The 13722-nt window shown below is 49.7% G+C and overlaps 1 protein-coding gene across 1 annotated transcript in view; it reads left to right on the forward strand.

Moving 5' to 3' along the window:
• LOC131286361 (uncharacterized) overlaps positions 1-9585 on the forward strand; it is a 113703-nt gene extending 104118 nt beyond the window's left edge. Inside the window, exons 4-5 of the mRNA XM_058315308.1 lie at positions 7360-9024; positions 9093-9585. Coding sequence (XP_058171291.1) covers positions 7360-9024; positions 9093-9405 — 1978 coding nt within the window. The 3' untranslated portion in view covers positions 9406-9585. The remainder of the gene's footprint in view (positions 1-7359; positions 9025-9092) is intronic.
• Positions 9586-13722: the final 4137 nt, after the last annotated feature.

Genomic DNA, 13722 nt, shown 5'->3' on the forward strand with positions numbered 1-13722 from the left:
GAGTTCTTTTTCCACCGCAAAGATTCCCGGAGCACTGGAATGGTCTTGTTCTTTTCATTGGTCTGAGCATATTTATTCATCTACATAGCAACACATGAGTTGGTTCGAGAAATTCATTGCATAACTTTCATACCTTTTAGGATTGGTATAATGTGGAATTGTTTCAGATCAAAATGAATCGTTTTTAGACAGCTTTTGAAAACTCGCTGCTGTGTTTAAACTATTTGATCAAAAACGAACCATTTTCCATTTTAGTATTCACCGTTGATTTATAGCTACCAGTATTCAGTTATGCTATCCAGAATTATTTTTATCTCGAATACATTTTCCATTACTACCTTAATCGGGTAAAACGAGCAAATAATGTTTTTATTGCTCAAAAATTCGTTAGAGACCGATTTACCCCACTGCCTAAATTATGTGGGAGGAATCAGCTGCTCGGCATTGTTTCGCCTAGAGCGCGCTTCCCAACGCCAATACTCGCACGTACATCGCAACGTTCGGGGAAATCCCGAATTACTTCGTCTCGAAGCAGCAGGTCCAACGGATATTAGTATTACATTACATTTGCCCATAGTCGATATGTATGTTCCACAGTTCTACAGTTCTGCTCTGGTATTGACTTTTTTACAGGCACAAACATTGCCGGTTATGTTATGCTGGCTCATTGGTCGCTTACGTCGCCTTTACCCCGACTCCGTATGGCAATGTTTGTGGTTGTCCATCCTGCTCTCAGCAGCTTCCTGGCCCTGACAGTGTGTACGTAGAAACTGGTCAAAAGTGGTCAGTAAAGGAAAAGAAAAAGAAAATGGAAGGTTTCTTGCAAGAGAAACAAACACCAACGCACGCCTGGTCTCATAAGGATTCCCCGTGCATGATGGTAGGATTCCGGTAAGAATTGGGACAGACTGAGCTGAGATTCTCTTACTGGGTCGCCCGAGAAGTATCGGAAATCTTGACCCGCACGTCCGCCCCCATCTACACCCTCCTCCCAGCCCATCATGCCTTAGTCCTTTTCTCCATAGCTAGCATCTAAAGCCCTTGCCCTTCGTCATCAGCTCCCTTACGGTCAGCTGAGAGCTTAAGGGACCGGGGCGTTCGGTGACTCGGCAGAGGAAGGAATCTGTGTATGGAGTTTTTTTTTACCCCGTCTGTTTACTGCTTCCCCCGTTCGTCTTACTGTTTGATCTGCGCTGTCCGCTCTAACAACCGGTTCAATCCTCTAGCCTTTTGAGCGGGCAACGCTCGAAGACAGGTTCTTGTCGTCCGGTTGGATCCGGCCGGCCGCTCAAGATGGAAGAAGGAGCACTATGTCCTTCCGTCTGCGCGATCGGACGGAATGCTTTGTTTTCTTCCTTTCAACTCTCTCGGGGTTCTCTCTTGCCTTTGATGTGTGCAGAGGTGCTGCCCCAATCGACGTTCATTGGAAATTCTTAAAGCAAATAAACAGGCGGAATGTGCGCTGAATACAAATCCGTGTCCCCGGCGACGGCCAAGGGTGTACAAATATTATCGTCTAAATACGATCTTTACGGCAAAGCGAAAGAAAGACATCATTTTGAAGGAGAAGTTTCGAGTTTCGAACTTGCACGCCAGTGGTTACCACCCGCGAGAATGGGAGTTGGGCAGCAGTTTTATCAAGATCGTAAACAAAAACCCATAGGATGTGACTAAATTCTTCCGCTCGCGAGGACGAGGAAATGAGTTCTCCGCTTTTTTTTTGCGCATCCGACAACTTATCGCCACCGTCGCCGGCCGTTGGTGAACTTCTGGATCACCGCTATCGAACCGGCCCCATCTCTAAAACCGTTGGTCAACCGTCATTTTTCTCGCGCCTCCTCCTCCTCCTATTGCCTGATTAGCGCATAGAAAAGAGGCACTTACACAACGTCGGCGTAACGAAAATCAGTCAACAAACAACAAAACAAAAAATAGCCCCAAACACCCGAACAGTCAGAAGAGGCGGGTTCTCTAATCAAAATTTCCGCCCCGGTCAAAGAGATGGTAACCCACCCCCATCCTGACCCTGTTCCCCGGGTTGGTAAAGCCTCTACTCCCGGGTCCCGGACCGGGTCATTGACGAAAAACGGGCGATCTGGTCGGTTATCAATACTGCTGGTGGTGGTGGTGGTGGCCCCGGGCACTGGCTGCAGTTAAATTTGTTTTGATTGTCCCTAATTCTTCAAACGGGCGCACCCGGAAATCGGGGGGGGGGGTTGCGGGATAGGTGACGGTGGTGCAGAGTGTTTTCTATTTAAAGTCTCTGGTTGAACGCACTTTTCGTGGATCTCCAAACCAAAGAGATCCGGAGCATGTAGCCATTTATGGTGAAGGAGATGCAATAGAGATTGAATCATCAAGTCGCTCCATCAAGCGACAAGTGGAATTGGATTTGTTTAGACAGTTTTCTAGTTGGATTGTGTGCTCTTGCCCCTCCGGGTGTGTGGATGCTGGGCACGAAATTCTTGGCTGGAGTTTGAAAGTGCATAAGACGAAATCTCTCCGGACTCACACCCCTCCTAGCGGACCCTTTCGGTCGGATGGCAAACTGCACACACTGACGTTGCATATATCTTCTGATCTATCGCACATCAGTGTTGGATGCTGTTACTTCATCGTTAGTGCAAGCCCCGGGAAGGGCGGTAGTGCACCGTCGTTTGACTGTATGCACCGATGAACACTAGCGCAGCATAGATGCACCAGTGTGTGGTGTGTCCTTTTTTTCCGTTTCGCACACCCGCAAAACCTCCCGTGGAGGTCCGAAAACTCGGTGCGTCTTTCACGCTCACTCTTTTACCGGCGGCGCCTCCCGGCCCATGACTCACTCGCTCACCCGTTCAAAGTCGAAGCCCCCCGCAAGATCGGGCACTTCCTCGCCGTCGCGATCATCATCATCGTCTCTCTGTCTTGCCGATCCGTTCCATTCTTGTTCGTTCACTTCATTCAATACCACCTCGAGACTCGGCAAGTCTCTTTCGTTTCGCTCTCTCGCGGGGCTGGTGTTGTGTGCGTACGCGGCTACATAACCCCGAATGGGCCGAGAGGGCAACATTAGCAGAACATAAGAACGAGAACGGGCACATCTCTGTGTGCGAGTGTGTATGTGGTGTGTGAGAAAGAGGGATTGTATGTGAGAGAGAGACAGGGCACAGCGGGCAAGAAGACGGGTCTATGCTGGCCCCCAAGGGTGTGTGCTGTGTGCAGGCTCTCGACGAAACGAGAGGGGAAAAAAGGACGCGAGCATAAGGCAGCAGCAGCAGCAGCGAGCCTGCGATGTTCGACACAGAACCAGGGGCTACCTCATCGGGATCGGGCGATACGGCCTGTCACTCGAGTTTAGCGCTTCAGAGCAGTCAGAAGCAGCTCCTTGGAACCGTGGAACGCGTACAGAGTAGTGGGTATTAGCAATAGGACGATAGTGGAAATTGTTCTGCTTTCCCCAAGTGTTGGGAATTGCTCTCCATGATCTCCGCTGGCAAATGTTCGATCAGTTTTATCAGTGCCGCAGCAGGTGACGGGCTGACTTATAGCAAGGATCGTGCCGCAATCTTGTGATCTTCAAGCTCAACAAACATTACCGAACCATATCCACCACACCAGCGAGAATGTTTCGGTAGCATTGGCTTAAAGGAAAGAGCACGCAACGGAACCCTTCCGGTGAACTGTGCTCCAGTTGTGTTGTTGTGTGACCGTGTGTTTCATGTCGAAGGCCTGCCAGAGTGTGATCATCATTCAGACTGGGTGCATAATTATCGGACAGTTACGGGGTGAAAGCATAGAAAATGACTCCTAGCATCCCCAGCAGCCGCTAGCGATCAAGTGACCGGCATCCAGTGTAGAATCCTTGTGGTGAATTGTGTTCGTGTGTACCGTTGTGATCGCCGTGCGTCTGTGGGATCGTAAAGACTTTTCCTGGCAATATACAAATAGGCAAAGGAAAACACTCCCCCGAAGTGTAATTTCGAGGCAGTTTACCAGTGGAAAGGAAACGATTACGAAATAACTGAGAGAAGAAAAAAATCCCCAGCTTCATCATGTACTTCGACGATAACGTGGTGTTCGAGATTGTCGAGCATACGAGGTAAGCAAGCACTGCCGAACCGCTATCATCGCCTTCTCGCTCAGCTTCCATAAAACGTCTTCGGGAGCCTTTCGCGGAGCTGTAGTAATTTTTCTGAAGTCACGACTTCACAGCAGACAGGATCAGTTTCCCAAAAAGGAAAAACCAAGTGTCGCACACACACACTGCCTTTCTCCCACACCAACTTTGGATGGTTTTCATCTGCGCTTATGCTGCACGCCATTTTCCCGACGTGCATGGTGCAGTTTCCTCCTTTCCCCCGCGTGGCAACGACCCGACGAAGGAAAAATACCGCACGAGTGTTGCAGCGTGTGCCCCGTATCTCCCCCGACCGAAGCAGCGACAAACATATAAACAATACGGGAGGAAGTTTTACCAGCCTGCTGTCGAGGCCCACATTAAATACGTCTCGTACGGTTTTTGTTCCTCCGGGTTTTTTTTCGTAGCCTTTTCTTGCTGCTTGAACACATTCTTCCTCCGCGCACAACCACACAACGGAAAGCATTTTCATTTTCTTCCCAACCCCATTTGTACGTGTGGTTTCGGGGGGGACGAAAATATATGCGGAACACGAGGGTAGGAGGGAATCATCCTGGAAAGAAGACCCCATTTTACCTAGTTCTCGCCGGCGTCGTCGTCGTCGCCATCGTCGTGTGCAGTCGAGAGTGGCGCAAAAGAACATTTGTGAGCGGGGCAGGGAAGGAAGGGCGAGGGAACCGAGGGGAGAGAGGGAGGCGAAGAAATTTCTACTTCCGCCCGTTCCGTTTGCGTGCGTTTTTTGACGCACGGCGGAGAGAGGGGTCCCACAAGACGACGACACAGGACACTTCTTTCTTCGCACGGCTCGGTTCGGCTAGCGCCGATCCCCCAGGGTCGTTTCCCTTCGTTACATTTCCCCGGTCATTACTATCGGCGGCGGGCTGAAGTGGGGTGGGAGGGGAAAGAATGAAAAAAAACCCCAAAAAATGTCTGTGTTGGGGGAAAAAAAGGAACCCCCCAGGCAGAGGTCACTGACGTGTGTGTTTAGCATAAGACTTCTTGCGAGCAGTAAGAAGTTTTAACGTTGCATGCTTAGAAGAAGACTTCTTCCAACGGTAAGAACCCGCACTCAAAATCCATCGCAAATCTCCGCATCTTCAATGCTCCACCGCATGCCCGGATCCAGCCGATCGACTTTCCATTTTCTCCACTCCACCGTTCGGGCAGTTTTCCTGCCAGCGAATCTAATGACTTCAGCTGTTGGTGGCCACTGGTTGGTTCTCGTGCTCTACTGGCCGCTTTGCGTGGAAGCCGGTGGATGGTAGAATCGCGAAAAAACTCACTTTCGGTTTCGCGCCGGCCTCTGGCCCCGGTCGGCCCCGCCGCCACCAGGCCAGGCTGTGGCCGGTTTTTGCGCGGCCTTTTAATACCGAAAAGCTCTTTCCGGCCCGCGAGAACGTGAAAATGCGCGAATGTGTTGTGTCTTGTGCTTGTGTGTGTGGGTGTGTGTGTGTGTGTGTTTGTCCGTGGGAGGGTGGGCCAGCTGGGTGGTGGGAGAAGCAGCAGCAGACCACAAAGCGGTTTGTTTACGGATGAGATTTGCCGGCTGAGTGTTCCTTCGTTTTTTCCTTTTGCTCCGTCTTTCGTGCCTCCTTTCTCTCGCGCCCGTCTTGTGCTTGCTATTTCTCTTCATTTTGCGCAACGTTCGCGGATCGGGTGGAGGTGGGCCGTGTGCGGTTTGTTATGGTATTTCCCCAAATTTGGCAATTTGACCACCGGCGACTTCCTACCGCTTGGGTTCAAATCATTTCTCTATCTCTCTCTCTCTCGTAAAACGGCAAAACACGCCGCCGAAAGCCGCGTGGGGACGGAAACAGCGAAATTTAAGAACCTCCAAAAGAAATTAAGGTAAATCAAATAAAAAAAGAGTCATTCGTCCACTCTCTCTAGCCACCCCGCGAGTTGTACCTCCAAATTTGTAGCCCACACACTGCGGAGTGCCGTGTGTTGTGCTCTTGGGATAGGTCAGTGTTCGAGTCCGGCTGCATTTTTGCGTTCTGGACGACCGGCCAGTGGAACAGGGAGGCGGACGGGGGTAGCGGTTTTTTTACCACACTTTCTTGTGCCTCCCCGGTTTAGGTCAGTCATCCTACGGTGTACTTTTTTCTTCCGCATTTCGCTTAACTGCACTCGGTAAGAATTACAACTTTTTTTTCCCTTACGTCCAGCTGTCGTACCGCGTGTGTTGTGTAGGTACACGTACACCGACCCCGGTACATTTGCCGCCGAAGTCGCCTTTTCCTCCGTGCACGCGAAAGATGCAAGCGGGAGACGACAAAAAAAAGGGAAAATATCGAGCGCGCCTTGCACGGGGAAGTCAAAGATCATCCACCGATCCGTCCGGTGATGCACACCGTTCGAGATGCACATGTGCAACACACACTCACGTCTCGCGTCTCGCTGTATGCGTGCGATCCTCGCACACCTCCGTTCCCTAACCCCCTCCGAAAGCGCCACCGGGGATCGAAGGGATCTTGCTCTCTACGGCGAGATCATCGCCTTCGAACCGGGTAGCCTGTTGTTGTTTTTGTTTCCACTCACACACACAAAAACTTCCTCCAAACGTCTCGATCGATAATCGGTCCCTCGGTTTTTTTTCCACCCGCCCGGACCATGTTTTGGAGGTTTTTTTTTAGTTTTCCCGCGAGCTCATTCAACCGGGGTTGTAGGGAAAACAGGCCTCCGCCAACATACACACCCGCCCCCTGCCATTATCAGTTCACACCCGAAGCCGATACTCCGAAAGGGCCCTCGCTTAGCCAGCCGGACTCGTTTTTGTAGTGGTGCGAGGCTGGTGGCGAATGTATGTGCGACAGCGAGAACGGAGGTCCCTTGCAACACGCGGTGTCGTCTAGGGGCCGTGCGCCTAGAGCGAGGCGCCAGATGTGACCTTCTCACGGCTAGCTCCTGGGGCTTGGCCGTATAATTTCTACCGCTATTATTAGTTGTGCCCCTGCCTTTGCGCCCACGATGCGTGTGTGTGCGTCGCCCCGGGGTCCTTGCGCTGGCGCAAACACGCACGCACACACCCGACTGAAAAATGCATAACAAAATAAAAGTTTAACGCGCGCGCGGTCTGTACCGTGTTGCACTCCGCAGCACATGGTTTTATCCTTGAGATGCACGAGGGCCATTAGCCTAGTAATTAACCCCGATGCCCTTGGAGTAAGAGGCTCCCCTTTTTCCTGCAGCTTACTGATGATTTCTTGTCCATTCTTTCATTTCCCTCGATCCGATAGCCGCTTCACGCTCAACTCGGCCAGCCAGTCACCGGCGAGCAGACGAGCCGAGCAGCGGCAACGCAGTATCCAGCGGCGCCAGCACACCCAGCCGCAGCGCATGGTGTACGATGATAGCAAGATGCACGAGCTCGGCTCGCCCGGCAAGGAGAACCTGCTGCCCACCGAGGAGCTGTCCTTCTACCAGAGCCACAGCCCCCAGAGCCAGAGTCCGCGGGCGTGCAGTCCGTGTCTGCTCTGCCCGGACGATGCGCTCGGCGTCAGCGAGCTGCTTCCTTCGGAGAACAACACCCCGCGCAAGCACATCATCAAGGCCGGCACGATGGTGGCGGGGAACGTGGGCGCGGGGAGCACCGCCGCCGTCGGGATGAAGATGAGCAGCCTCGGTTACCGGCTTCGGCGGCCGCTTGACGAGCACGACCCCAACTCGATGGACTCCGGGTACGGTGCGAGCGTGCTGAACGATGCGCTTCTCAACTCGCTGAACAACTCCAGCTCCACGATCACCAGTGCGGGCGGCAGCAGCTTGGCATCGAAGCAGCACTCCCTGTTCCACTTCCACTCCTCGAGCTCGGCGTCCATTTCGCGCCACAGTTCGGTCAGCTCGCCCACCGGCTCGCGGCGACTGCTGCACAGCAGCCTGTCGTCCGGCTCGATGGAGTCGATGGACGATATGGAGCTGTTCGACATGGAAGCGATCGATGAGCAGGACCAGCACCACCACTCGGCGGGCTCGTTTCAGCAGGCCCCGGCCTACCAGGCGGAGCATCATCAAGCATCCATCCTGCCGAGCGGGCTAAACTCGCTGATTTGCGGCACGATCAAGACGACCCGCACGGCCACCACACCCGAGCAGAAACGTCCCTTCGTTCGCCGGTGCCTTAGTCTGAACGAGAGTGCCACCAGCCAGCTGACCGCAAGCCCGCTCGCACCAGCGAACGTTGCTGCCGGAGTGTTGCAGACGAAGACGCCGGAACGCTTCGGTCGCCGGGCGATCGCAATGGAGGATCAGGAGAACCTCAACCTCACCCCCTACTCATCGCGCGTGTCGGCGGAAGTGACGCGCTGCTTCAAGCGGCCCGAACCGCCCGGCGTCAGCCCCGTGCAGAGCAAGCGCTACAAGACGGCGCAATTTGACGCGATGGCCTTAGCGACGGCAGCGGCGATTTCGTCGACCGTGCCGTCTCCGCCCGCCCCGAACGCCCTGGACAGTCCGGCCCGCACGACGGTGCTGGCAGCCGTGCCGAAGAAGCCCATCTACCAGAAGTCGATTTCGATGAACGATGCGCAAATCATGAGCGCCCTGGCCCGGTCCGAGCCGAACCTAATCGGTGACTTTAGCAAATCGTACGTCCTGCCACTGATGGATGGGCAGCATCGTGACCTGAAGTCAATCTCCGGCGACACGATGGCGCGACTGCTGCGGGGTGCATTCGATGACAAGGTCGAAAGCTTCAAGATTATCGACTGCCGGTACCCGTACGAGTTCGAGGGTGGCCACATACGAGGCGCGAAGAATCTCTACACCCAGGAGCAGATCATCGAGGAGCTGATCAACTCGAAGAACGAACCACCGCAGGTGGCCGATGGTCCAGATGGTGGCTCCGTGCGTCGTCATATCGTCGTGTTTCACTGCGAGTTTTCGTCCGAGCGTGGTCCCAAATTGTAAGTTCGAACATCGATAACAACCAAACTGGGACATGGAACTAATCGGCTCATTATTTTCTCCTTAGGTCACGCTTCTTGCGCAATCACGATCGTACCCTGAACGCGGACAGCTATCCAGCACTGCACTATCCCGAAATGTACCTGCTACACGGTGGCTACAAGGAATTCTTCCGAGAGCACGCGGATCTCTGCGATCCGATCGCGTACCGACCGATGCTGGACCCCGAGTTTGGCAACCAGTACCGCCAGTTCCGGGCGAAGTCGCGTAGCTGGAATGGGGACGGTACGGGAACGGTGAAATCTACCGCTGCTCCTTCGTCCTCTTCACTCGCCGGCGGCAGTCGGCTTACCAAGTCCCGGTCAAGGCTGATGCTTTAATGCACTGCCCCGAAGGTGACGCAAAGTTGTTCCACTGCCACCTCCCCCATCCAACCATCCGGACTGGAAACAATCTGTACCACATGCTGTCACTTTAATTTTTATTCTTTTCATTCTCTATCCGCGCACACCTCCGCATGTAAATACGTTATGATTTTTATTTGTTATCATATTTTTAAACGCATATATATATTATATTTCTGTTTTTTTTTCTCAAACTCATAGCAATGGCCGCTCGAGTGGTGCCCCAACATTAGACAATTTTATTTGCTAAATAGCTTTTCCCTTCATTTTCGGACAATTTACGAAACGTTTGAACAATTTTCAAAAATTTGCAACAATTTTTACTCACCGTTTTCACCAAGTGTATCGAACGGCCAAAGCCGCTTTCCGGCTCCATTCACTAGGAGCACTTCCCTTTCTTTTGCGTTGCGTTGCTTCTTTAGTTTTTGTTTCATTGTTATTCATTATTTTGTATCTGTGATTTAGAATTTCTTTATATTTTCGCGGATTTCTTTTCAAAAATACACAAACAAAACGTAGCCTCGATTGCACAACGTTAGTAACATCTACTGTTGGTCGACAGAGTAGGTACCTGTACCGTGGCAAGCATGACTCGTTTGACCTAAGATAGGCGGCAGTGCTGATCATCATTGGCGTCACACAAGACAAACGGTTAGATCAAACACTAGAAGCTTCCTAGTTTGTGTTTTCCTTTCTTCAGCATTAGCACGTGATGAAACCACGATGCTGAAAGTGCCCTACGTGAACATTGCTATTTTACTGGTTTATTGAATATATTTGTAAATTGAATTGCAATAGGAAACTAGTTTGACGGAGTGACGGGCGTTGTTGAGAGAACGAATGCGTAAATGAAGCGACAAGTGCAAATTAGGTAGCGTGTTAAAGTCATACAACTGTTAGTGATAGGACGAAGGTGCATGGATCTAGATAACTTCGCCTCCACCATTCTGGGCGCGTTAGCTGCATGGGGATGACTGTTTTAATAGAAAAATTTCGCACTGTCCTAGACAGGTGCACACGCTCTGGCATATCCTATACGCCGCCGTCGGCATGGGGTATACCCGTGAAAATACTTCCTGAGCTATGCAACGAAACCATCCCAAGATCCTCTTATACAAGCGAAATACGAAAAGCATTGCAGACGAAAGGATTTCGTTTGTATTTCATAATTGAACATGAGACTGTTAAACATTGGCGTAAACAAATTCTACAAACATGCGCTAGCGATATGTCTTCGCATTGCTGATTCGTTCCAGGAAGAGTGCAAATGTTTAGATGATAGACCTTCTTACCAAATTTTAGAGAAGTGAGAATACAATAGCTTAAGCATAAGCGGTGCGAAGATGAGATTGAGGTAGAAAAAAATGTGCAAGAAACAACGATAGCAAGATACCCTTATTAGAATGTAAGGTAAAAGTAAGCAACAAATATATATATAAAAATCATGAAATAACAAACGAAACCTATCAGGACACACGCATTCGCGCATTATTAGAGAGAACAAAAAACTGAGCGAAATTATATCCCGAGCAACGCAGACACCAGCTCCAGAATGGAACGGTTGTCTTCCAATTGCTTGCTAAAATGAATTGTTTATACGAGAGACTGATTTTGCGGATCATTTGAATGTCCGCATTGCGTTATACACAGCAGCTAGACTTAATTCACAAACGACATTCTGTGTCATGTGCCGACTGAAAATCAACATCAAATCGACAGTTTAAATGCCAGTGGTACGCGTATATCGATAATTGAATAAAATATTTATAACACTGAATATTAGTTCAACGATGGTTCAATTCAAAAGAAAACAAAAATGATGGTCAGGAGCCAACAGATGTTAATTGGGGTTTTGTCGGTAAAAATCCGGCACTATCCGTGGATGCTTGACGAATGGTTATGAAGCCTTCGTCGTTTTCATATAAAAAAAAACCTGTCTGTTGAATATCCATTTCCATTGAATACAAAATTAAAAATCTGTTTTTATAAGACTGCCACGAAACAGTATTTTTGTTATGTGTCTCAATAATGTTGGTATAAAACGGACAACTTAATGAAAGCAAAAATACTTGCTCTTGATTGGTAATGGAATTGGTACAGAACCGTTTGCTGTCGTGGTTATTGATCACTCGTCATCGATTGCATCTTATGGTCAGAGGCCTTCTTTTGGACACATGGCGAACGCATCAATAATTTTAAATATGCGCGGTGGTTTTTGATAAGTTGGTTGCAATTTTTGTATTTTGCGAAATGCATTTAACGGACACATATTCAAAAGGCTGGATCACCAAGATGTCTACTACTGTATGTTGACTCATCTTGGATATCAGTACCTTGACATCCAGGGTTTTTTAGTGATGGCATGTCGAGTTCCGGGATCAACTCCAATGTGGATGAAAGGACGAGCTAGGTTGTCCAGCTCGGTTGTTGTTTATATGAAAAATAAAGGAAATTGTTGACCGCCACGAGCTTACTTCTTTCAAGACTTACCTTTATCACCATTTTGACACTCTGAGCAAAACGAGCGAATCAATGTCGCTCCGAGAGCGAATTAATATCGAATTCAATGCATTCCAATCGCTCCAGTTCCGGCCTTGCACCTCTACTTTGGCGGCAAGTTCATCTGTCATTCGGCATTTCAACGCCATTTGGAATCTGGAACTCGAAGACAATAACGCTTATTGTGTTGCCGAAAATCGTTTTCAATTATGTCTGATCCCACGTGTTTTAAATTTACCGTCAATAGCAACATTGATAGAAACGATGTTCGTACGTGGCTGCAAACATTCGGACCAACGTACCAGGTATTCGTTGCACCCTACGCCCCTGACGTTGTGAACGTAAAATACAAGGAAGCGAGGTAAGATCGTTGATCGATGCGGCTAACCTTACTTGGTTGATACTACAAATGATTTACTCGGAATTCACAGTTCTGCCATGAATGCGAAGAGGGCATTGCAGGTTGATCGGCGCGTGGCTTCTATAGAACCAATGGACAACTGGCCCTTTCATAAACGAAGTGCGGAGTCCTCGTCGAGTGAGCAGGTTTGCATTTCTGAAGAACTGAGGCTATGGTAATCTTACTTATGTTGTATTTTGATTTTTTTTATTCATGCTAGAAATCAAAATCCAGCTCAAAATCGTCTGATCCCGTGTCTCAAGATAGCACCATGAGGGAAGATTTGCTGGACGGATGCGTGAAATGCCGTAAGATTGATGCGGGTTTCATGTGCGGCATTTGTTTTGCTTCGTACTGCAGCCAAAAATGCCGCGATGATGATTTTGCTAAACATCGCAAAATCTGTAAGGCGTAAGTAATGGAAACCACCTTCTAATCTAATTTCCGATTTATGTGTATTTCTCTTAACACGTTAAGCGCTGCGTCGGCCCCGTGGGGCCGACAGTGTTCTTTCCCGTAAGCCGGCGTCGGTCTGCTAGGACCGACAGAGTCCGTTAGGTAGGCCGCCGTTTCTACGAATCGCTGGCAGAACGGAAAGTAGTGCAATTTGGGAATAGCGCTTAACGTGTTAAAGAGTGAACGTGATTGTATAAAGTGAATAATAAGGTTTGGGTAGTGAAGTAGAAAAGCCTAATCTCCAAGAACACCAAAAACCCGACAAAACTAAACTGTGGTTTGCTAGCTCGGTTTCCCACTTTCACGCATCGTTTGCATTCAGGAAATAATTGTTACCATTTTCTTAGTTGTGTGGGATTCTATTGACATTGGAACCTTTTTTAACAATATGTTGTAATATTTCTCATTGCCAGACCCTTGATAATAAAACATCGACCGCACCCAAGTTTGTACTCCGATGGAGAGCCGAAGGCGAAGAGCCAACAGCAGGAGAAGGAACAAAAAGTTAAAAAAGTAAATCAGCCGTCGCCAAAACCAAACACAGAGCAGTTCGAACAGAAGTCGGAGGCAAAGGCAGCTGGTCATGTGGCCGTGTCGAATGGGCCCAAGAAAAACCCGGCGACAGAGAAACGCGTACCGCAGAAAAATATCGAAAACGAGCCACAAGTAAAGCAGCAGCCGCAGCAAGAGCAACTCAAGAAAGTAAAACAGGCTTTGGAAGAGCTACAGAACAAACCGCAAACTCCGATTCTTCCGGAAAAAACGTCAAATCGTGCTGCCGTGCCGGAGAATACAAAGAAAACGGTGCAACAGGAACAACAACAAAAGCGAGAGCAGAATCAGGTGCCTGATCCTACACAAGCATCCAATGCTTCTCCGCAACAACCATCCAATGCTTCTCCGCAACAACCGTCCTCGACGCTATTGAAGAGAATGCA

The sequence above is a fragment of the Anopheles ziemanni genome, chromosome 3 (genome assembly GCF_943734765.1).
Source record: "Anopheles ziemanni chromosome 3, idAnoZiCoDA_A2_x.2, whole genome shotgun sequence".
In the NCBI taxonomy this organism is placed as follows: Eukaryota; Metazoa; Arthropoda; class Insecta; order Diptera; family Culicidae; genus Anopheles; species Anopheles ziemanni.